The sequence below is a fragment of the Sminthopsis crassicaudata genome, chromosome 2 (genome assembly GCF_048593235.1).
Source record: "Sminthopsis crassicaudata isolate SCR6 chromosome 2, ASM4859323v1, whole genome shotgun sequence".
NCBI lineage: Eukaryota > Metazoa > Chordata > Mammalia > Dasyuromorphia > Dasyuridae > Sminthopsis > Sminthopsis crassicaudata.
Window position 1 is genome coordinate 452715603 of NC_133618.1, and position 24805 is coordinate 452740407.

A 24805-nucleotide genomic window follows, 5' to 3' on the forward strand; every position below is an offset into this window, starting at 1 on the left:
TGTGGCAGCCCGAGAGAGGAGCGGGAGATGCCACTTCTAGAAGCTACCTGGGGTTGATGAAGCAGTGCCATGGACTCCAGCACTGTCACCCCCCACCCTCCTCCCCACCTCCCACCCTCCCTCCGCAGAGTGGTTCTTGCGCAAGCGCCAGCTCAACCCAGCACAGGGGAGGCTGCGGGCTTCGAGGTGAGCGCAGCCCGCCGCGCTCCGACACCCCTTCAGCCCCAGTCTCAGTCTTCTCTCCCAGGCTAGCCCCAGAGCCAGCTCTTTTGGCCCGGGGGCTGCCTTTCCTCTCCTGTCAGGCCGAGCCAGGCAATCGGGGGACCCCAGGGAGGCAGACGGTGCTCTGAGGTCGAGTATGGCAGTACCCCTGGCCTAGGTAAGCAGTATGGGGATCCAGGGCGCCTCATCAAGGCACGGAAGTGCCCAGGTCCTAGCCCTGGGACCAATAAGGGGAGGAGGGGAACGGTCTAACCCGACTGATTCTGCCCTGGGGAAAAACGAGATGCTATCCTGGGATTCCTTATATCCTTGTGGGATGCCTCAGATGCGGGCTATGCACCACTTCTGTGCCTCAGTTTCCCCGTTAGAGGAAAGGGTCGGGTAGTCTGGTGGGCAGCTGGAATATACTATAGAATATAAATATATTTCCTTCTAAAGGGAGAAGGGTGGGAAGCCCGGAAGAGATACTCTTTGGAGCTCTTTATAGGGGGGTGGGCAGGGGGAGGGGGAGCAGAAACCCCAACCGGGACAGGATCTCTATCTCCAGGAGGACTTCACCTTGGAGAGAGGCCTGAGCAAGAGCTGGAGGGAAGAGTGGAGAACCAAAACATGAAGAGAGACCACATTTCTATTTCTATCCATCCTCTACTCCCTTTACTGCCCCCTCCCCTTGTCTCTTCTTTCCCTCTCCCATTCTAGAGCTGACTCACAGGTTGTCTGCTGTAGTCAACATCCTTGTGTCTCTCCTCCTCCTAATCCTCCACTCCCCCCCTCCATCAGTAGCTGACTCAACCTGTAGCCATCATCTCCTTACTAACCCCCCTCTTCCTTTCTCTTACCCCCATCTTAGATTGCTGATTCACCTGTAGCCAACAGCCCTTCCCCCTCAAACATTCCCCCCTTTCTCTTTCTCCCTTCTTACCCCACCCCCATCCCACTGCAGCCAGCTTTCCCCCTCCCTTCTCCATCTCTGGCCAGTCTTGAGACTGTTTCCATGGCAACTCTCACCCTAAGCTTTCCACTGGCTGGTCCTTCCCCTCCCCCAGTCCAGCAGCAGAGACCCAGAATAGGGGAAAGAGGGGGAGGAGGTGGAGCCACGGAGCCTGGAGAGGAGGCTCCAAGGTCACCTTCCTCCTCCTCTTCCTAAGGAAAAAGTGGCATTTAGAGGGAAAAGGTATAGAGCCAAAATATAGGAAAGCATTAAGGCCCAACCATATTTCCATTCCCAGCTTTTAGTTCCCTGTTTCTGCAACAGGCCCCCCCATCCTCTTCCCCCCTCCCCCCTGTTAATAAATCAAGGCTTGGAAGCCTTCCCTGTTCCCAAGCTGGGAATCCTGCAGTCCTCCCTAACTCTTAATTTAAAGCCCTCTTCACACCTTACCTGTAGCCCCTTTGTTCCCTTTAGAAGGGCACTTTCTCCCCTTAGATCCCTATCTTCATCCATCCTTTCTAAACCCGGCACTGTCACTGAAAGCCTGAAAATGAGGCCCATCTCTCTGCCCATAAATAACCCCCTAAGTGGCTGGCTCTTCCCTGAAAATTTAAAATTACATTGAGGAGATTTGGATTCTTATTCTAGTCTAACCATTCCAAGCAGCATGACCTTGGGAAAGGTTTCAAGCAGATAAAGGCTGCCCTAAGGATGAGAATGCTGGCTTTGTTCTGCCTGGCCTGGGAAGACAGATCAGGAAAAATGGGGAGAATAACCTGAAGGCAGATTGCACTTCTCAGAGTAAGAACTTCCTAACCTTCACAACTGTCCAACAACAAAACAATAGCTCATGTATATGTGTATGTATATATATAATGTGTGTATGCACACACGTATATAATATACATGTATATTCTGTATGTAACTTTAGAAATAATGAGGACTTGAGAGATAATGACTTCCCCATCAGTAGAGGTATTCCAGCAAGAGCTGGATGATCCACTTATTAGGAATGTGGTAGAGAGTAGTATAGATTTAGAAGTAGAAGAGATCTTGAAGGTTCTAGTCTAATCCTTCTTCTTTATTTTAGAAATGAAAAAATTGGCACCCAGAGGAATTAAATCACTTACCCAAGTTCATATGCATTATGTGGATTTTAACTCAGGAACTCTGACTCCAAGCCCCAAATTTGGAATGCTGCCTTTCTAAAGAGAATATTGCTAAGAAATCCTTGATTGAACTAGATTACTTTTGAGAATCTCTCCAGTTTGGGGATGCTTTCATTCCAAGTCACTAAACTCTCTGAGCCTCAATTTCCTCCTCTGTAAAATGAAGCTGTTGAATTAGATGGACAATTTCTAGATAGACAATTAATGTGTTAATTCAAACACTCTCAGTTCTAAAGCCCTCTCTGAATCTCATGTTGATAAACTGATTCTTGAATTATTAAATACTATATATTATATACTTAACAATCCAGGAATACCTTTGGTCCCAGAAAGCTTTAGCATCCAAATGCAAATAATTATGGAAAGAGAAAGGATAGGGTGATGGGGGCCTTACCTTAATCTATCCTTAGGCAAAACCTTGAAAGGAGTGTGAGGTTGATTTATCCACTCAATAATTATCTAATCCAATAAACATTTGTTAAGCAGCTATTATATTCTGAGACTGGAATAGAGACTGGACCTGTCATTTTATTAATTGGGGGAACTCACTCTCCACCAAACCAGATCTACACCAAAGTCATTTAAAGTCTTAGTGAGTTGCCTAGAGGATTGCCAGATTAAATGACAATACCAGTTATGTGGGGGAGTCTTCCTGACTCCAGAGTTGGTTCTGTATGCATTCTGTCTCGAAGCCTCTTCTAGAGATAAAAAATGAAAAACAATATGAACAAGACCCTCAAGAGGCTTACAATCTGCTAGGGGAAAGTAAGTATAACTAAACAGAATGTGGTGGGGAAGGAAAGAGATCCAGATAAAGAGTTATTAGAGCTCCTTCTGGTCAGTAGACTACTCAATGGGGCCCTTAGGATCTATGGACCCAGAATATTGTGAGGAAGAATTCTAAAGAATCTTGTTTGAGCTGTGTGGGAGGAAAAGAGGGGTGAAAGCTAAAATAACTAGAGGGCAGAAAGGGCCCTCTGCAGTAAAGAGAAAAAGAGAAAAAGTCCTTTCTCCTTCTAGGATGTGTTGGCCATCTATTTTACAGAGACCAAACTGAGGTCCATAGATTGTGAAAAGATTTGCCCAAATTCAAATAGTTTATGAGAAACAGGTGGAATTCATATTCAAGCTTCCATAAGGCTCTATTATACCAGAGCAAAATGTAGACAGAATAGTTAGAAAAGGGCTATGAGGGAAGTGGGACCTGAACTGGGCTTCATACCCATTTGGTACATTAGAGATAATATAGACTAGAGAACTGATTGGGTGCAAAGGGCTTTGAGGAGCTTTGATATTAAGCCCTAATGTTCCTTCCACCCTCAGACAAAAACATGATGCCTGCTCGAGAAAGGCCATGCGCCTGCGGCCATGGTCCCCATGAGGACCAGGGCAAGTGGAATGGGGTCCGTTCCTACCTACACCTCTTCTATGAGGACTGTGGAGGAGCAGCCCATCCTGAGGAGGTCGAGGACCCCACTCCAAATAACCAGGATACCTGTGACTGGTCATCCTCCTTCTGGAAGGTAAGCCTTCTCCACCCCACTCTCCAAACTGCTGACCTTTCTGCCTTAGCCCAGAGTTTCAATAGTTAGAATTTTAGGAACTTAGAGGATGGAGAGGTCACTGTGGACTGGGATGATCGAGAAAAGTTTTAAAATAAAGTAATATTCGAAGCAGACCTTGAGAGATAGCTGGGACACAAAGTGGAGTTTTCAGGATCAGCCTGGGCTCCTGGGTAAGAAAGAATGTTGGGAGGGAGAACTACAGGCTGAAATAGATCTTGGCTCTGATTCCATGTCTCTGTATGTTATGCCAGGCTGCCTTTCCCTCTACCACCTCAAGCTCACAAAATTGGCAAAATTGATGCAATTAAGTGCTATGGGCAAAACAGGTATGCTATTACATTGTTGATAGAGCTGTGAATTAGTGACTCTTTTTGGAAATCAAACTGTAACATAAGAGCAACAAGACCCAATCATACTCTAACTCAGAAGTTCTACTACCCTTATCAATGTGGGAACTCTATCCACTTATGCAAAATGTAGCTCTTATCCTATACAAAACTATTCACTCAGTAATATTCAGGTTTTTCTATATGTATCTCTCAGTGTTGGTACTTTCTCCTTTTCCTTGATTCATCTCCTTTTCCAATGACTCATGTCCTTAATGACACCTACTATATCATCATGCAATGGACTCATAGTTGGTAAAATGCTACAGTCTGCCCATCAGATAAAATGTCATAATCTGAATGATATTCATTTTTCATCCACTTGGTTTTTCCTGTATGACTGCATAGTTCATATAGGTACTATTAAAAGGCCAATTTATACCAAATTCATAGCAAGTTTATTTGCAATAGCCCATCTTAGACACTCCCAAAGCTGGAACAAGATAGCAAGGTGTAAAAAAAAAAAAAAAAAAAAAATCCAGATCTATTGGCTCTGATTGATTGAAGAGAGAGGAGCCGAGTTCAAATTCCAGTTCAAGTCTACTACTTATATAATTCTGGGAAATCACTTTTCCTCATTGGGGTTCAATTTTTTCATCTGTAAAATGGTGGGGAGGTGAGAGAATAGTTAGACTACCTGATGTCTAAGGTTTTTTTGGTTTTTTCTGAATCTTACAAAAACCTCTTACAAAATCAAAACAATCCATTTTGGCTGACTGCCCTACATAGTTGTATGTTGGACAGTTGCCTATGCCCACCACTTGTTTTCCTCTTCCTAGGGAGTCGTATCTTTATCCCTCCTCTTGCTGCTTCTGGGAGCTGCTGCCCTGACCACAGGCTATGCTGTACCACCTAAGTTGGAGGGCATCGGAGCAGGAGAGTTTCTGGTTCTGGACCAGCGAGCAGCTCAGTACAACAAGGCTCTAGGCACTTGCCGCCTAGCTGGGAGTGCTCTCTGTGCTGTTGCCGCGATCCTGCTGAGTACTTGCATGCTCTTGGTCCTGTTGACTCGACTCAAGCCAGAACCGAAGGCAGAGCCTGTGGACAGGGAGGATGAAGAAGCACAGCAGCGGGCACCCATCTTATGCCAAAGGCCCCAGAACTGGTGGGGACCTGGGCTTTTCTTCCACTGCTATGAGTATCCCCTTTAGTCCCTTGTAGGTTCACATTATCCAGCCCAAGTGAAAATCCTAAATCTAGCTCACGAGGAGCCCAAATAATGGGAGGGGACACTGCTGATTCAGAACCTGTGGGTCCTTGTCCTTTTTAGCCCACTCTTCTTCTCTATTTCCCTTTTCCCCTTACTGTTTCCTTTTCCTTCTGGAATCTCAGTAAAATACTTGATGCAAGGCTACTTACCCAGTACCAGTTCAAAGAAGCTAGACCAATGGGTGGAATGTCCAGGGTTGAGGGCCCCCTGCGTTCCTTCCCCGCCTCCATTGTGGAGTGGCCAACGGGACAGGATTCCCCAAAAGAATAACTTAACTCTCTTTTTCTAGCTTGGAATCTGGATCTCATGAACTCACTCTGCCACTGAAGAACTGTGTGATCTTAGGTAAGTAATTTTTCTCTGGGATTGTTTTTCCTTTTAAGAGGTTAAAACTTGCTAAGGTTCTTCTAGGCCTGAATGCCTATGTTTTGTATTCTAACATTAAATATATCTTCCAGCTCTAAAGTTTGATGTTTCATATTCTAACATATTTATATTTTAAAATTCCTTCTACTCCAGCATTTTATGGTTTTGTGTTTTAAAGTTCTATATTCTCAGATTATTTCTAGCAACATTCTATGCTCTAAAGTGCCTTTCTACTCTGCCATTTTGTGACTCTGACACTTAGAATCTTTGTCTCTTCACAGAAAGAAACATCTGGGTGGGCAAAGTGATTTGGGAGGGGGATTAGATAGGGTTCCTGTGGATGTATCCCTTCCCAAGACTGCTAAACTTCCCTCCTTTTCTTACCCCCCCCAAAAAGATGATGCCTGTCTCCCATAATCATGTAATAAGAATCCCTTATACTTGTGTTCTTCTTTAAAGCACTTACATTTATTGTAAGTCCTTGGGCAAAACTAGTATAATCATCTCCATTTTACAGAGGAGGAAACTGAAGACCAGGCTGAGGAAGAGACTTTCCTATCTCAAAGAGAATCGGTGGCAGAAGTGGAAAACAGACCCAGATCACCCGATTCCCACTCCAGTGCTATTTCCAACGAACTAGCTCCTAGGGGTGGGGAACTGGGCTTTCTGGATGCAGACATGAGTATATCTCTGGAAGAAATTGATGTCTCCATGCTCTGTCCACCCAAGCCAACTTCTCAAGTATCCCCATCCTGGGTCCAACAGCAAGAGGTATCCTTTCTCCCATCACCACCAGGGGGCAACCTATGCCCAGGACTGGCATAGGGAGGGAGTTGGAGTTCATCCTGCTTATCTGAAAAGCTACCTGGCTACCAAGGTCTCAGCTCCACTGGTGTATGGGGTCACTGGCCTAACCCTGCTTTTGCCTGACCCCCCCAGCCCTCTCTGTTCCCTTCTTCCCCTGTCTTCTCCCTAAATAAAAAGCCAGGATGGATCTTGAGAACTTCTTCTCTCCTACCCAGATACTGATGGCATAAAGGGCAGGCAGAGGTGGAGACACCATGTAGGGGAGACACCAGAGAGGGTGGTCACCTCAGGCTGGATGATGGGTACCTTGAAGGAACACCTGGACAGAGGGGTCCCCTTGGATGGAGAAAACCTAGGAGTGTAGTTACTTTGAAAAAGTCATTTGGGGATGGACACTATGGAAAACAGACACTTTAAAGAATGGGCATCATAAAAGTAGATACCTTGGAATGTGTAGTTATCTTAAAATATGGGCATCCCTTGAGATGCTGCCCCAACTGAAGAAGGTACTGTGGATGATGGGCACACTGGTGTGCATCTACTATGAAAGGTGGGTATCTTAGGGTATGAAAGGTAAACACTTGGGGATGTGGTCCCATAGAGATTATGCTTGGGGTATGGTCATAGGGAGGACAATCATATCCTGAGGGCCCTGGCTGGCAAGTGAGTGGCAGGTGGACCTGGATACCTCAGGGAACCATGGTTGTTAATCAAGGAATCTGGAGAAATTTGTCATCTCTCTCCACCTAAGAAAACTTACTTCCCCCTCTCCCCCAGTGAGATCCTAGGGCAGAGATAGATTACCAGAAAGTCAAGAGAGACAATATAGCTTCCGAGTTTAAGAAGTTCCCCAAAGTTATTTTTGCATTGTAGTCAGTCAGTCTACAAGCATTTCTTAGCAGCCTACTATGTGACAAGCACTTCTAAGAGCTAGAGCTACAAAAACTAAAAAGAACTATGGCTTTGTGTAAAGAGTGACTCTAATTTGGGGTGACTGGAGGAGTCCTAGTTCTAGTTACCTGTTCTAAATTCTCTTGACCAGATCCCCAGGAACAGATCCCCAACAATTTAGATACTGTCAGTTAATTGTGTAGAAGGATAGAGGACAGCTGATTGCACCGGAGAGCCTCCCCCCACCAAGAGTGAGTTAGAGGGAACCTGGCCTGCAAATCCTGAGGAAGGCTCCAAGGATGCCCCAGCCCTCATATCTCTTAGAAACACTCAAGGCTCACCATTCTCTCAACTGCCAGGCAGGGGTTGTGGTAGGGAAGGACAGGAAGTGAATATAGTTTTCTTAGTCTTTTTGACCAGTTCAGTCCTTTTTCTTGGTGTAAAGAATCCTCTAGGAGGGTCAAGGCTTCCGCTTTACACTGGGGAACAGCATTTCCTTTTCTTAGCCCCACCCACCTCCAACCTGTGTTCTCTCGCTTCCTAGCAGTGCCTCTACCCCCAATCCGGAACCAATCTAATCAGGCCTTCCTCCCCTGATACCCAGGCTGCTGTCCCCCTCTTTTTCCCCAGTCTCCCAGACCCTCACTTTGCAGTGAGTCAAAAGTTCTTCCTCAGAGACCCAGAGACAGGCTGTTCTCAAGACTGAGTAGGACAATAGGCACAGATCAAAAACTCAGCCCATCCCCTCCAGAAGAGGAAAAGTTAGTGCCAAGGCTTTGAATGCCATGATCAGCCCTGACTCATCATCCCCACTAGGTTTTCATCTATAGGCCTAAGCTCCCCATATAAGTAAGAGGATCATCCAGAAGGGATGCAAAGAGAGATGGAAAGAGGGAGGGACAATCTGAGATCCAGAGAAAAAAGAAAACAACCTTCATCCATGATAAATCTTGGATGTTCCTGCAGGTTCAGGAAGAATACCCCTCCTGAACCTCCATTCATTTATCCAAATAAGATTAGGATCTTTCCTGGAGTTGAGAGTGGGCAGTGAAGAACAAAAACAGCCCTAAGCTTCCCCTGTCCTTTTCCAACAAGCTCTGGGAAAGATATCTCCCATATGGGTCTCCTTCGGGCATTGTTTATCTCAAGGAGGCCTATGTTATAATAAAATGACTGTGTCTGGAATTCCAAGATCCAAGATCCAAGATTCCAAGTATCTCCAACCTGCTTTGCTAAACCCAACTCAAAAGTCAGTCTGAGGAAAGTGAATGCAGGTTCCCAGAGAAGCTTTGCATTTCCATAGTCTGACCATCTCTTGGGCTAAAGAGGGGATCCATAGATTATCCGGCCCCCTCCCAGCCCAGGCTCTGACTACTAATGGAATCAGCACATGTCTAATCTAATGGCAAGAACTCTGAATATATCAAACTTGGGCTTTAGTCCCTAACATGGTGTGACTGACTAGATCAGGTCTAACCCTTCCCTTTTTTAAAAGCCTCCCAATTTCCTCATGATTCTGCTGGTTGTCTCTTTATCTACCCATAGCACAGAAGTGACCACAAGTTCTCAAAGTTCTTACCAACTTAGTAAGTCTCCAAAGATGACCTGCTTGGTCCTCTGAGGAAGAGTCCAACTAAGAATAGGAAGGTTCCCCATCAGAGGCCTGTTGCCAGAGAACAAATTTGCTCAGTCATAAGGTTCTTGGGAACGGTCTCCTGAGGAGGAGAGGGGCCACCATTGCATTGATAGTTCCCAGAGCAATGAGTTTACTGATCTTTTGAAGGTGATACAGATCATTTTGGACATTCTGAAACAACAGGTTCTGAGAAGAATGTTCTTCATCATGCCCTCAAAACCCAGGAAAAGCCATCCATCCATCCAAGTCTACATGTAGACTGGCAGACCTTAAAGGGGCAGTCTCAAAGCCAGAAAGATCTGAGTTCAAGCGCTGGTTTTGACAACATTCTGTAATAAGTGACTTTGGATAAATCATTTAACTTCTCATTGTACCAGGAAACTCAGAAAGGTTCTTGTTTTGCATTGGTAGAAGGCATTTCCATAATGGGGATACCATTTGCCAATGAAATTACAGATCTAGACAATGTCTCTTCCCCTCCAAATGAAAAGACAGTACCAGGCATTTGGGTTACATGTTACATATGGATTACATGTGTCCAGACACAGAGGCAGGTACACCATACAGAGTTTTGTTTCAATATAACAGACATTAAGTACCTACGAGTTTCAGCTAGGAGGCAGCTAGGTGACTAAATAAAGTTCTGAACCCTGAGTCAGGAAGATCTGAATTCAAATCTAGCCTTAGACACTTACAGGTTGTGTGTCCCTGGACAAGTGATTTCACCCTATTTGTTTCAGTTTTTCATCATAAAATGAGCTGAAGAAGGAAATGGCAAACCATTCCAGTATCTCTGTCCCGCCCCCCCCCCAAAAAAAAAACCACCTTGGACAAATATTGGCCTGTTATGATTCATGGGGTCATGAAGAATTAAACTAAACAACAGGTAGTTCAGTGATAGACTGCTAGATCTGGAATTTGGAAGAACTAAAGTTAAAATCAGATACTAGCCATATGATTATAGGTAGGTCACTTAACTTCTGCATACCTTAGTTTCCTCATCTATAAAATGGGGAATAGAATAGCACTCAACTCTCAGATCACATGAAATATATATAAAGGGTTTAGCACAAGGCCAAACATATAGTAGGAGCTATATAAACTGCATTATCCTATCAAGATTACATTCAATTTAAGGATGGGGACAGGTTTATATATACAAACAAACTCAGTTTTTCTTCTATAAAATGAGCTGGAAAAGGATATAGCAAAGGACTTCAGTCCTTTGTTTCAGTTTCAGTCCAGAAACCCAAAATGGGGTCAAAGCTCAGGATGATAAGGATAAAGGATCAATCTAGACAAAATGCTCTAAGAAAAATTGATAGGGGCAAGACTAGTTTTAGTTGGATGTATCAAAGAAGGCTTCATAGGGAGGCAGCAGCAGAGCTGAAGAGATGATACTTTAGGACAAAGATCACAGCAAGCAGAGATGAAGAGGAAGTTCTGAATCATGTTTTCTCTGTGAAGGCCTCTGTGTCCAACAGTAAGCCCAGAAATCCTTGGATGCTTACAAGTATGTCACCATCAACTTCATGCCTGCCTTGCCAGCATCATCCAAGAGGGTTTGCTCAGATAATTACCTTCAATTGAATTGTTTATAAAAGAAAAATTAATGTGATTTTAGCAAGTCCCTTCCCTTCTCTATTCCTCAGTTGCCTCCTTTGGAAAATGGTGGTGATATTTCCTGTTCTGTCTGAAGGCTGAGAACTAGACTAAATGATCTGAGGTTTTTTTTCTAACTTTAGTATCTAGACCTCTGTGAAAATTAACTTGTATTTTAAGAATTTCATGGAGGACCACTGAAACAATTGAGGAAAATCCCAGAAATAAAGGTAGATGGTTGAATGATTGATAGATTAATTGGTAAGGACCTTACTATCTCCAATTTCCAATAGCAGAGATGAGCTGCCCTGAAACTATGGCATCTGCCTTCAACTATCCTTACTCTTTTTTTTTTTTTTTTTTTTTGGTCTCTATCTCTATCTCTCTCTTAGTCTCTGTCTCTCTGACTGTTGGAATAAACTATAGGCCATCTCAATGAAAAGAGATGTATAATCTGTAGTTGTGAGATGGCTTTCTTTGAAAGAGGCTGACAAGTCCAGAGATACTTGTTTATACATATACATACACATCTCTAGATGGATAGGTACCCATAGACAAAGGCAGATAAGATTCATAAGCATACAGTCAAGCACGCATTCATACAAGTAGACAAACACAAACTAACAACTATATGAACATATATTCAGACATAAACATGCTTGTTGATACACATACATAGTAGCAAACAACAGCATCCATATTGTATCAATGTGTGCCCAAGTTTCTCTTTGGAATGTCTATTCTGTGGTCAACAAACTCAGATTTATCTAATCCCCCGTTTGTCACAATTACTTATCTTTCACTACATAGGGAAAGCTGAGTCTTCCTGGAAAATAGAGAATGACTGATCAACCTCTCCAGCTAAGGATGTTCCTTCACTTACATCCCTCAGTACTCCAGATAAGAAGAGAAATTGGCATATTCCTTTCTCCCCACTCCCATTTATACACTCTCCCTCTGTAGTCATCACTCTTAGCATTAGCATTTGCTAATTTAAGGTAATTCTATCCATTCATGTCACTCTATGCTCGCGTTGCCTTTCTTAAGCCTCCAGCATGGGAGGTTTTACCTAATTAATTATTCAGCAAGCAGTGTAATACTTGTTTTGTTCACCAGGTAGTGCTCAACTCAAGACATCCACCAGTCAAGTTATTTTGTCAGCTCTTCTCTCCTTTACCATCTCCAACCTCCTAGCAAGCTAAGTAGCTCAAAATGCTGAGGAGTTAAAATTTATGTCAGTAGGATGCTGATCTTTATACTAGGAGATGGTATAATATGATTCAGAATTGTTTGAATATTAGGAAAAAATCTATAACCTACCGCACTTTTGGAATTTCTCAGTAAACCAACCTCACAAAATGTTATATACTTACTTAATTCAGTGATACATTGTGACATGGTAAAAAAAAATCCCAAATACCACTTTGATGCTCCCTGTATAATCTTGTACAAGTTTTTTTTTACCTGTCTGGACCTTAGTTTCCTTATCTGTAAAATGAAGAGGTTGAACTAGTTATCCTCTAAGTTCTTCCAGTTTTAGATTCTGTGATCCTATAGTCAAGCATCATTGATACAACCACAAGGCTTACTGGACATAACAAAAATTCTCCCCACTATTCCGTGGGCCTGGAACATTGGAAGAATAATTAGAAAACACTTTGCCCTGCTACAATTCACATGAAATTCAAGGAAAGGGATTGCATGAAAACAGAGAAAAAGTGCTGAAATTCTCTCTCTCTCTCTCTCTCTCTCTCTCTCTCTCTCTCTCTCTCTCTCTCTCTCTCTCTCTCTCTCACACACACACACACACACACACACACACACACACACACACTGAAAATGAAAGGAGAGCTAAATAAGGAAATAACCTCTCTATCCCAGGCTGACTAATAAGCATCTTTTTTTCAAAAGTTGATAGTTTCTATCAACTGGTTTTGTCTTTCCTCCACAGTACTATTCTTTGATCATCTCTAGTTTTTGGTTTTTTTTTTTTCCTCAATCAGAGTAGATCTCCCTGCTTCCTGCAAATCTGGAATGAAATTCCTCTGTTATATAGCAACAACATAGTCCTTGACTGGCTCTGTCCCAATGGCTCCCAGAAAATCATCAGCCTCTAGAGGAAAGGGCAAGAGGGCAAAAGGCAGACCTCTGTAATCATAAACAGAATCTCATCAAGTCCCTTTGTCCTATCTTCAGACCTTCTTGTGCTCCAGAGGGAACAAACACAATCCCTGCCTGACACCCTGGGAGGAGAAAACTGACTTCTTGAGAAACTGGACTGCTAGTAAAAAGAAGGAAAGGCAATTTTAAATAACATAGTAGCACTTTATAAGTATTTCATTTTTATCATCATTACAACTGTAGGATATAGATGCTATTGTTTCCTTTATTTTACAGATGAAGAAACTGAAACAAATTATACGATTTGCTCAAGATCGCACAACTAGGGACTATCTGAGATTGGTTTTGTACTCAGGTCTTAACTCCCAGCCCAGTGTATCTATCACACCAACTAGCTATACTATACATAAGTAGCGAATTGAAACAAAATTCTGTGTGTGTGTGTGTGTGTGTGTGTGTGTGTGTGTGTGTGTGTGTGTACACACACACATGCAAGCCTACCACTATGTCCGGACAAGTCTTCCTGTCTCTAGGTTCAGTGTCTCTATTCAGATATCACTTAACTTGCTATCTTCAAGACATTATCATCCTCTTCTTCCTCAAGTGTAAATAATAATATAGTTATCCCTTCCACATCATGGGGTTTAGGGATATGGCACTATTGTGATTTGATTTTTTGTGTGTGTGCTCCTTACTTCCAGAAAAGAAATTTGAATTTTATTTTTCTTTTATGGGATGTTTGCAGTACTTTATTATAAAAATTGGGTTGATCTACCATCTTGCATTTAGAGCTCAAAAACTTTAGAGGCCACCAAGTCTTTTATTCATTAAACCCTCTCATTTAACAAATAAGGAAACTGAGGCCCAGAGGGGTTGAGGGACTTTCCCAGAATTATACAGTTAATGAATATCTGAGGGAGAAGTTGAAGTCAGGTCTTTCTGACTCCAAGTCTAGTTCTCCATTGTGCTATGCAACCTATCATTCTTTCCCTCTCACTTTCAATCTTTCCCATTCTAGTGCCTCTTACCCTGGGCACTAAGGAAAGAGTGTTTTCCCTACAAACATGCTCAGGTCTCTGCCATCTTAAAAAAAGAAATCTTGGATCCTCTATTTCTCTTGTCTTTTACGTTTTGTTCTCAGATTCTCTCCATCTTCTTCAAAAGAGAAGCTAAAGTATTCTGTTGCTCAACTGGTCCCATGTGGCCCATCCCAGCCACAGATCTTGTTCTGAAATGGAATGATGATTTCATCAATATGGAGGAAGTCCCAGGTGCAAGAAAACCCCTCTACTGATGCAAATGGATACTTTCTTTAAAATTCATAGTTTAGAAAGTGAGAAGTTGCAACTTGCTTAGAATATTGGGAGGTTAAATGATGTGATTCGGCACACTGCCAGTTATGTGCCAGAGGTAGGATTGAAATCCAAGTCTTCCAGGTTCAAGACCAACTTTCTATACATTTACACTCACTGCACCTCAATCATGTTTTATAGAATGGGTTAGTGGAACTTTCAGGCTCTCTAATCTCCAATGATTGCCTTCTCCTTCCCTCCTTTCTTAGGCATCTCCGATAAAGCTCTTCAATCCCTCCCTCATTTTGGGCAGTTTTCTGTCCCATAATCCCTTTGGCATCTAGGTTTCAAAGGCCATAGGTAATGACCTTTGCTTGTCTGGAAGAAATAGATCTGATAACCTTTTATCTGAATTTCTTCTCTTCCCTTATCTCACTTGATCTGATATTGTATTTATCTATAAACATGGGAAAGTCATGTGGCTTCTCCTGGGCCTCAGTTTCTGCATCTAGCAAATAGGGTGGTAATATTTATCACACCTATCTCATAGGGTAATTGTGAAAAAAGTGCTTTATAATCCCTACAGAGCTTCATGAGTGGAAATGGGGAATATATTAATCTATTCTCAATTCCTCCACTGCCTCACCATCCAGCTATTCCCAATTCAATCCCTTGTAATCATGTTCCCTACTCCACCACTTTATAGAAAATGTTCTATCCAAGGCATTCAGTACTTTTAAAACTGCTAAGTCCCCTTCCTTTTTATTCTCCAATTTCTGCAGTTTTTGTTGCTGCTGACCACTCGCCTCTTCCCAAAGCTCTTTTTCTCTTGGCTTTTGTGACTCACCTAGCTGGGCTCTCTGGTTTTCCTACCTGTCTGGGTGCCCCTTATCAATCTCTTTTGCAGCTTCTTCATCCACATGCAACCCTCTAAACATGGTTTGTATCTGGGGACCTTTTCCCTTCTGTATACTTCTTCCCTTAGTTATCTAATACTCTATCTTTGGCTCAATTGTTATCTATTCTAAAATGACTCCCGAATCTCTCTTCAGCCCTAATCTTTCTCCTGGGTGCTGCTCCCTCACTGCCATCTGCCCCTGAATGTCTCATGAGCATCTCAAGTTTGACACATACAAAATGAAATTCATCAGCCTTTCCCCAAACCCAGTCTTCCTTCAAGCTTCCCTATTTCTTTTGAAAACTCTGTTGAGAGCCTCGTCTCCCAGATTCACAACTTCAGACGCATCCTGGACTCTACCTTCTTTCCAAAATGTCTCTTACACCCATCGCTTCTTTTTTGAGGTGAAGTGGGAGTGAGGCAATTGGGTTAAGTGACTTGTCCAGGATCACATAGCTAGTAACTGTTGGGTGCCTGAGACCAGATATGAATTCAGGTTCCCCTTACTCCAGGGTCGTTGTTCTATCCACTGAACCATATGGCTGCCTCTTCCAGTACTTCTATCATCATGACTTCCATTCTAGTTCAGACCCATGTTAGGCCTATACTATTGGAATATCCTCCTAATTATTATTCTTGCCTCTAGTTTTTTGATTGATCAATAAATGTTTATGAAGTTCCTACTATGTGCCTGGCACTGTGCTAAGTGCTGGGGATACAAAAAGAGGGAAAAGATAGTCCCTGACCTCAACGAGCTTATACTCTTATAACAAATATGTATGTATAAAGCAAGCTATATACATGATAAGTGGATGATATCTAATAGAGGTAGGCATTGGAATAATGAGGGGTTGGGGAAAGCTTTCTGTTAGAAGGTAGGATTTTAGCCGGAACTTAAAGGAATCCAGCTATGTCAATAGTTGCAGCAAAAGAGGAAGTATATTCCAGGCCTGGGGGATAACCAGAAAATAAATCTTTCCTCTCTACAACCTACTCTCCACACAGCTGCCCAAATAATTTTCTTTAAAAATGTATTTATTTTAATAAGTATTTATAATCTGTCCTTCCATTGCCCACACCCCATTGAGAAAAAAAAAAGCAGAGAGAAGAAAACCTCTTGTCATAAACATTAAAAATTCAACAAAATAAATCCCCATATCATCTATGACCTATTATATATATGTATACAGATTAAAATGTATTTTATTATATATAATATAATTATATCACAATGATATGTCCATATATAACATATATAGAAACATATGCATATATATATACACACATATATAAATTTTTAAGTTTTTGTTATCTATTTGGCAGAACATGAATGTTATGTTTCCACTTAAGATATGGATCTAAAATCACCCCAATAATTTTCCTAAGGTACTCAACAGACTTTTAAGGCTCAGTTCAAGCCTCTCTAGATACAGTGGATCAGATCTTGGTCTTCTCTCCCTCTTCAAGTTACCTTGTATTTATTTCCTTTGAAAACATTATAATCCCTGGTAATGGGAATCTCCTTCAAGGAAGAGACTATATTGTTTTGGTCTTGGTCTCCAGTGCTTAGCATAGTGCCTGGCCCACATAGTCAAACTAACATCCATATACATTTGCCAGGATTCTGCCACTGACATTAAAGGGTATGGGATAAGTCAAGTTTGAGCATTTGAGGGCACATCTGGCCTTATGTGAACAGGGATGGATGATAGGCTACAAGACTCCTTGAGTTCTGTAAGCATCCTAGCCTAGGAATGACCCTCTGAGCACATGGATAACTATAAACAATAACTGGGGCTGAGGCAGGTCAATTAGCCTAGGAGTATAATGGAGTCTGATGCTTTAATACAGAGCCTTGAGCATGAAACCAAAGACTACACAGGAATTGACACAACTGTATTGTGGGGCCCTCACACACACACACTCACATACACACTAGAGCAAGAAGAATTTATGTGGATACAATCAGCTAGCCCAAAACACAAACGGGCAAGTATATAGTACATGTACACACTGAACCTATGAACACATATAGAATAGATATAGAATCCATTTCTAAGGAAGGTGGTACAGTGGACTTGAAATCCCAAGTCTTGGGCTCAGGTTCTACCACTTCATAAACTTGTATGATCATGTTTTCTGAAACTTGACTTTCTCACCTATAAAATGGACTGATAATCCTTGCATGCCCTTCCACATAGAGGTGTTTTGGGTAAACCATTTGTTGTTATTCTTGCAACATTAAACAAATACCAGAATGTTACAGCCAGAAAATCATTCTCTTCACCTATAGAGGAGAAAACTGAGGTTCAAAGAAATTAATAGAGGGGCACGTTGAAGCCAATTCTCATTTGGAGAACTGATTACTAAACTTTTAGTATGAGCATTTATACATAAGAAATAGGCAAACTTTGAAAGTCAAGGCTTGATTTATTGTTTTGTTGATTGTCTAGACTCAAGGAAAGAATGGAGAAAATGTTAATAAAGCAAATTAAATTTTAAAGTGTATCATATGCTCATTTATTTATTTTTTGGAGAGCTGGTTGTTAAACATTTACACAACACTGTGTGTATGATCCAGCAAACCTGACCTGTCTCAGGATAGTTACCTCTAAGTAGAATCTGGCACCTTCATCAGTTTAAAGATTTGGACACACAAGCATAACAATGCCTTGACCTACATGTGAGAGGTGATGAAAGGCTGGAGAAACAATAGTGAACTGAGATTCAAGAGTTGGGTTTGAGAGCCCTCTGTAACCTTGAAAAACTGGACCCCACTCTGGACCTCAGTTTCCTCCTCTGTAAATAGAAGTTTGAAGAAGTCGATCTCTGAGCCCTTTCAACTCTTATATTCTGTGCAGTGATCTTTCCTACTGCTTATTTGGAGGAGGGGAATCATGATGTCTGAGCCTCTCTACTCCCATTCCCCTGAAGTTTCAGGGCCAAAGAAAGGTTAAGAGTCAGAAAAAATGGAAAAGACTTCCGGGAAGGGGGGTGCTAGTGAGATGAAGAAGGGAGAGAGTACTAACAAGGGCAGCCTCCAGCTAATGGGGGCGTGGGAACAATCCCAGAGAGGGGAGGCCAAGGCATTGCATAAGAGCAGCGGATGTCTGAGGAAGGAGAGCCAGAAATGGAAATTTAAACTCCCGTTGCTCCCTCGGGTCTTCAGCTTGGTCTCCATCAGGGAAGGGCCAGAAACACTCCTGAGAAAAGAGGATATTCTGTGTCTTTCCCACCTGCATCCCTCCCATGCCCTCTGTCCACTCACAGCTTCCTGTATGAGGCTGGTCTCCCTAAGCCTGCTCAGAACCCCCCCAACCTCCCCCACTTCCTTTTCAACTGGGCCTGCCCTGGCCTCCCCGAGCACAGGACTGGGCCCAGAGGGACAAACCTGGAAAACTTGGATGAACCAAGGAGACCCTGAGCTTCCCTTTGAAGAGTGAGAGCATGGAAAGAACCTTAAAGAATATTTCATCAGCTCTCCTTCCTCATTTTACAGAAGGAGAAACTGAGTCCTGAAGAGCTTAAGTGACATGCTCACAGGTACTAAATAGCATCCCTGGACTTCAAATCCACTGTTTTAATGCAACATTCATTCTGTTATTCTCCTTTGATGGTGACTCATAGGATTTGAGGTCTGAAAGCTAAAGGGGCCTAAGTACCTAGAATACATTATGTCATAATTAAAGAGAACCTTGTGACACAGAAGGTTTCAGCAAGAATAGCTGGCCTTAATTGCTTGCTTATCAGTGAGGTAGAGAGAAGAGAGAATTCGGAGCTTAAACTTTGAAAATAAAATTTATTTTTACATGTAACTAGGGAAGAAATATTAATTTTTTTAAAATAAAAATGTGGAGAGAAAAAAACAAATAATAGCTGACATTATCTTAAAGGTTTGTAAAGGGCTTTATATGTACTTTCTTCTTTAATATTTAGAAATAATTCAGTAATGTTATACCCATTTTAAGAGAAGGAAACTTGGGAGGTAGACGATACTATTACACCCATCTTACAGAGAAGGAAAATTGGGTTGGAATAGGGGATGCACAGGGTCATACAGCTACTAAATATCAAAAGGCAGAATTCAAATCCAGGACTTCTTGAGACTCCAATAGCGCTATCTTCCTTTTTTTTTTTTTTTTTTTAACGACCTTTAAAAGTAAAATGTTAGAGCTAGGGAAGGTAGATTACTGAGTTCTAGGGCTGGAAAGGACTTTAGAGATTCATCTAGACCCCGAAAGCCAGGGTTGGCGTTTGGTCTGGGGACTAGGAAGGAGATGGGCTCTCCCAGGCTGACTTTGACCTTAGCCACACCTGTTAAAATCTGCCGCCGAGAAGACCACAAAGACCTCCAAAGGAGATGGGTTGGACTGTGCCTCCAGAAACTTCCTCTGATTACCGGAGGTTGTCAAGGCAATGCAGTCCCAGAGGATGTGGGGGAGGGGAGATCCACGTGACGGGAGGTGGGTTGGGTGCCGGAGAGGGGGGCTACCCTTGGGAACAAAGTCGGGGTGTGAAGCCAAGAGGCTAACTCGTTGCGTAATCCCTTCTGATGCAACCAGCCGGCAGACAATTCCTTTGGCCGGCCTAGAGCTTTTCTGAGAAAGGAAAACCAGAGGGTGGGATCCACCCCCTTCCCTCCGCCCCACCTTCTGAGTCTTGCCAGGTATTGGGGAGGGGGAAGGGGAGAGGAAGGAAACTGAGAGGAGAGGATCATGGGAAATAGGCTTGAGAGCAGAAGGTATTACCTGCTTTTCCTGGGACTCTCCTGGAGGCAGCAGGAACTTTGCCCTCTGAGTGTCCTCTGAAAAGAATTCCCTTTTTTCTTTTTATCATTTACATTTTAGTTTTTCATTTAACAAGTATTTATTCTCCCCCTCCTATTTCCATGAATTGAAAAGAAAAAAGAAAATATTTGTAACAAATATGTAGCAATTATAAAAAATAAATCTCCCATTGGCTGTATCAAAAACATATGTCTTATGAGCCCATCACCTCTCTCGTGGATAAGTCTGGTCCTGATTTAGCATGTTGCTGTTGTTCAGTCCCCTCCGAGTCTTAGTGACCCCGTTTGAGGTTTTCTTGGCAGGGAATGGTTGGCCATTTTCTTTCTAGTCCATTTTACAGATAAAGAAATGGAGGCAAACACAGTTAAGTGACTTGCCCGGGTTCCATAGTTAGTAAATAACTGAAGCCACATTTGAACTCAGGAAGATATCTTCCTGATTCCAGGCCCAGGTGCTATACACTGCACCACCTCGTTGCCCACTCATGAGGACTGATGCAGAAAACACCTCTGTTCCTCACAGCTCTTTGGATATTTGGAGGGGGTTAGAGCAGATCACTTAAATGTGCCTTTTAGCCCTTGCATTTTCAATTGCCTAGGACAAGCTCATCTGTCTGGTCTAGGTTAAACACAAATTCTTTAAAGAGAAACAAGGATGAGATTAATATTTTCCATTGGTTCAGCGGATTCTATCTATATTTGCTAAAACTGCCACATAAAATCATATAGTATGAATACTTTCCAACTTGGGAGGCAAACACCATTATTTTTCTCCATTCCCACATGCTGACATTCTGTGACTCTTTTAAGATCCATCACAAAGATGTCCATGATACTCTTTTTGGTCAGCTATGAATTTCACCTTCATTCATCTCCACCAATCTACCTTTTCTGACTTATATTGCATTTTCCCCTTTTATGTACTCTAGGGTCCAACCACCTTGGGCTTTTTGCTGTTTTTCATGTATAAGGGATCTCCTGCCTATCTTCCATATTTGGAATGCAATCCCTCCTAATTCACACATTTTAGAATCCTTGGTTTTCTTCAAAACTCAACTCCAGCATCACTTTCTACATGAAGGCTTTCAATGGATCCTAGATGTGGATTTGCATCCTACCTCTACCTTCAAGGAACTTTCAGTCTAATGGAGAGAGAAGAAAAGCAAACAAATATATTCAAAGTAAGGATAAATAAGAAATAACCAACTGAGGGAAGACACTAGAATTAAAAGGAATTGGGGACACTTTTCAATAGAAAGTTGGATTTTGGTTGAGACTTAAGGAAGCCAGAGAGGCCAGTAGTTGGAGCAAAGGAAGGAGAGTTTTCCAGGCATGAAGAACAGAAAGAATGCTTGGACCTGAGAGAATTCCATGAACAGCCAGACCTGTGTCACTGCATGGAAGAATAAGGTGTAAGAAGATTGGAAAGACAAGAGGTTATGAAGGACTTTGAATGCTAAACAGAGTATTTTGTATTTGTTCTTGGAGGCAAAGAGGAGCTAGTGGGGTTTATTGAATATGGAGGTGACATGATAGGACCTGCATTTTAGGAACATCACTTTAGTGACTGAATGGAGGATGGATTGGCAGTAGGAAGAGACTTGAGGCAGGAGGATCCCCTAGCAGGCTATTACAATGACCCAGGCATGAGGTGATGAAGTCTGTAGGCTTTCATCTCAAGTGCACACATATTTCATGGGAGCATCTCAGAGGCTCACAACCTCCCATGTTCCATACCTTGTCCCACTAGTATCCTGTGATAAATGTGTCATTGGATGCCCACTTTGTCATAATCTGCTCCTTCTCTACCTCTCTAGTCTTGCACTTTCCATTCCTCCAAGTACTCTTCATTTCAGTGATGTTGTTCTCCTGGCTGTTCCTCAAACAAGATATTCTATCTCCTAACTCCAACATTTTCATGCACCACCCTACATGCCATCTCTAGTCATCCTGATCTGTGTCTAGTCACTGGACCCAGATGGCTCTGGAGGGGAAAGTGACCTTTCACAGTGCTTCTTCCCTTAAATCCTGAATTGGATTTCATGTCATGGCATCACCTCCCTGATGGCATGGTTCTCTTCAAGAAAGAAGGACAAACAATGTCAGTGAGTAGAGATGCCCCACTGGGGACCCATCTGGAACTAGTCTGTTGGGAACCTCTAGCCCTCCCCCCTCTCCTCCCTCTCCTTCCCTTTCTTCATCCCTCTTCCTTCCTTCTCTCTTTCCATTCTTCCATTCTTCTTTCCATCTTGCCTTTCTTCTTTTTTTCCTTCCTTCCTTCCCCCTTCCCCCTCTCTTCCTCTCTCCCTTCTTCCCTCCTTTCTTTCCTTTCATCTTTCCTTTCTTCTTTCCTTCCTTTCCTCTTTCCTTCCTTTCCTCCTTACTATCTTCCTTCCTCTTTCCCTCTTTTCCTCTCTCTGCCTCTTCCTTCCTCCTTTCTTTTCTTCCTTCCATCCTTCATTTTTTTCTTTCCTTCCTTTCCCTTTTTCCCTCCCTCCTTTCCTTCCTTCCTTTCTTCCTCTCCTCATGATTCAGACTATGGAGAGGGGAAGAGACCCCAATCCCAGCTCTATTCTTCTCTTTGCAGTGACCTCAATCTTTTCCAGAGTCCTCGATGTAGTTTTTGGAGAGAGGGAGAGATTGGTCATCGGAAAGAGTGCTGGTTCTAGAATCAAAGAACCTATGGAGTCAGGAGATCTGAGTTTGAATCTTACTTTAGATTCTTTGATTTCTCATTTATAAAATGAATTTATAAAATTATAAAATAAATTTATAAAATGATGACCCCAAGTAAGTCTATGATCTCAGGATATAAAAATTGCCCATGTGATAACTCTCATTTTTTTTTAGCTGCCCCACTTGTGAGGACTGATGCAGAAAACACCTCTGTTTTTTATTTAAGATTTAAGACTTACAAAGTGCTTTCCTCATAAAGTAAGGAAAGATAGAGCAGCTAGGTGGTGTGGTGGATAGAGCACTGGCCCAGGAGTCAGGAGGAACTGAGATCAAATGCAGCTTCAGATACTTAACACTTATTAGCTATGTGATCCTAGTTGTCATATACTTATGTAAAAAAAAAAAATTGAAAAATAAGAAAGATGTACAAGATTCCTTAAAGCCATTATAGACAGTAGAACCAGGATTTAAACCCATAGAGCACTTAGGTGCTGCAGTGACTTGTTCTGGGCCACTTCATCTTCTTGAGTTCAAATGCAGCCTCAGACATTAGTACATGTCTATGTGACCCTGAACAAGTCACTTAACCCTGTTTTGCCTCAATTTCCTCATCTGTACAATGAGTTAGAGAAGCAAACAGTAGACTCCTCTAGTATCTTTCAAGAAAACTCCAAATAGAGTTATGCAGAGTCAGACATGACTGAAAAATGACTGGATGGCATCCTCCTCCTCCCCCTGCAGTGCACCATCCACAACTTGACAACACAGTTCTGTTAAGAGATAGTTTGCCTACACTGAAAAGCAGTGGTGTTAAATTCTAGCTCAGATAATTTGCTAGCTGATGTCCTGCGACAGATGGCCTGGGCTTCCTCTCTGAGACCTATAAGTCCTTTGCCTCACTAAGAGAAGAAGATGTGGGGTCTTGGATAAAGAGATGAATTTGGAGTAAAAAACCCTTCCAGGAAGTCAGAGTCTCATTCTGCTATTCCACAGTGTCCCCTTGGTTGAGTCACATCTCCGAGTTAGATGGACCGGATCATCAGTTCCTTCTGTCTCTGATGTTCTGTGATGATTCTGTTGCTATCACTCATACTGAAGTGGGGACCAAGGTTCTACATCACAAGCTGCCTTTTACTTGCTTCCCCTTTTAGAAAGCTTAAAAATGTGGATAGTTCTAAAATTTGGCATTTGGTCTTAACTATAAAACAAATTGGTGAGTTCTCACTTCAAATCTCTGAATCTCAATTTTCTCATCTATAAAATGGTGGGAATATCAATGAGGTCACAGCAGGAGAGAGGTTCTGTAAAGTGTGCCTCATAGCCCCAGTGGGCTCCTGACCACTCCCAATCATCACTATCCTTCTTTTCTCCCACACCACTTCCCCCAGAAATCTAGGCATGAAGAATGAGGTCTGCTCTGCAAGTATTATATTGAAGTGAAATGAATCATAAATCACAATCCTAGTAGAATATAAGCTCTTTGAAGGCAGAGCACTAGCAGTTTGATTTTGGTCTTTGCAGCTCTAGAGTCTAAGACTGCACCTGATCAAAATAGAAACTCCTTAATATGAGTTTATTGCAATTAAATTAAAATTCTATGTGAGACTTAATGGTGAAATAAACTGTTCAAGGAGACAGAAGACCTGGGTTCTAGACTGAAACATAGGATTCAATGTGAGAATTAAACAAATCCCTTCTCTTTTTAAAATTTAGTTTTTTTGGGGGGGTTCTATAAAAATGAGTGGATTAGTCTTTATGATCTCTAAGGTTCAGGTGCATGATTTTATTCCACGTTCACCCTATAAAATAACTATATGCTGACAGAGTTCTAAAGTGAAAAGGAGATTGGGCTTCTCTCCTTTGTAGAAATGGGGGGCTAAGGGTGTGGAATTCTGCATCTAGTATCAGATAGGACCAATGCATTGGTTAGTTATTTTCTTTTATTCTTTTATTCTTTGTTTCATAGGATGGATCCCAAGGGCAAAGAAGAGAGGAGAGGTACATTTGGAAATAAAGCTGTTGTAAGAAATAAATATACAAATTAAAAAAAAACTTTTTTAATGGCATTATATTTTGAGAAACTTTGTAGCCCCTCCCAAAGCCTGGCCATCATATTAGTAATGCTATTACTATGGTTATTATAAATGCATTAATATACAATAACATCTAAATGTATTAATAAATATGTGTATCTTACATTTAAAAAAAAAAAAAAAAGAAAAGAAAAAATGAGGAGGCAAAGGGAGG

At 42.1% G+C, this 24805-nt stretch overlaps 1 protein-coding gene across 3 annotated transcripts; it reads left to right on the top strand.

Moving 5' to 3' along the window:
- NRSN2 (neurensin 2) lies at nucleotides 1–6847 on the top strand. Of its 3 annotated transcripts, none has more exons than XM_074292821.1 (6): nucleotides 160–379; nucleotides 770–1954; nucleotides 3646–3845; nucleotides 5053–5378; nucleotides 5773–5828; nucleotides 6367–6847. In XM_074292821.1, the coding sequence occupies exons 3-6, from the start codon at nucleotides 3654–3656 to the stop codon at nucleotides 6672–6674; spliced, it is 882 nt and encodes a 293-aa protein (XP_074148922.1). In that variant the 5' UTR covers nucleotides 160–379; nucleotides 770–1954; nucleotides 3646–3653; the 3' UTR covers nucleotides 6675–6847. The 3 variants fall into 3 exon arrangements, with proteins under 3 accessions (XP_074148920.1, XP_074148922.1, XP_074148921.1); XM_074292820.1 differs by having other exon boundaries at nucleotides 1817–1954; XM_074292819.1 differs by lacking the exon at nucleotides 770–1954 and having other exon boundaries at nucleotides 1–379.
- Nucleotides 6848–24805: the final 17958 nt, after the last annotated feature.

Excerpts from the sequence above, each read along its gene's own strand:
- NRSN2 (XM_074292819.1), top strand. The coding sequence starts at position 3,654 with ATGATGCCTGCTCGAGAAAGGCCATGCGCCTGCGGCCATGGTCCCCAT. Across the intron at positions 5,379-5,772 it reads TGCCAAAGGCCCCAGAACTG|CTTGGAATCTGGATCTCATG; the intron begins GTGGGGACCTGG and ends CTCTTTTTCTAG. Across the intron at positions 5,829-6,366 it reads GAAGAACTGTGTGATCTTAG|AGGAGGAAACTGAAGACCAG; the intron begins GTAAGTAATTTT and ends TCCATTTTACAG.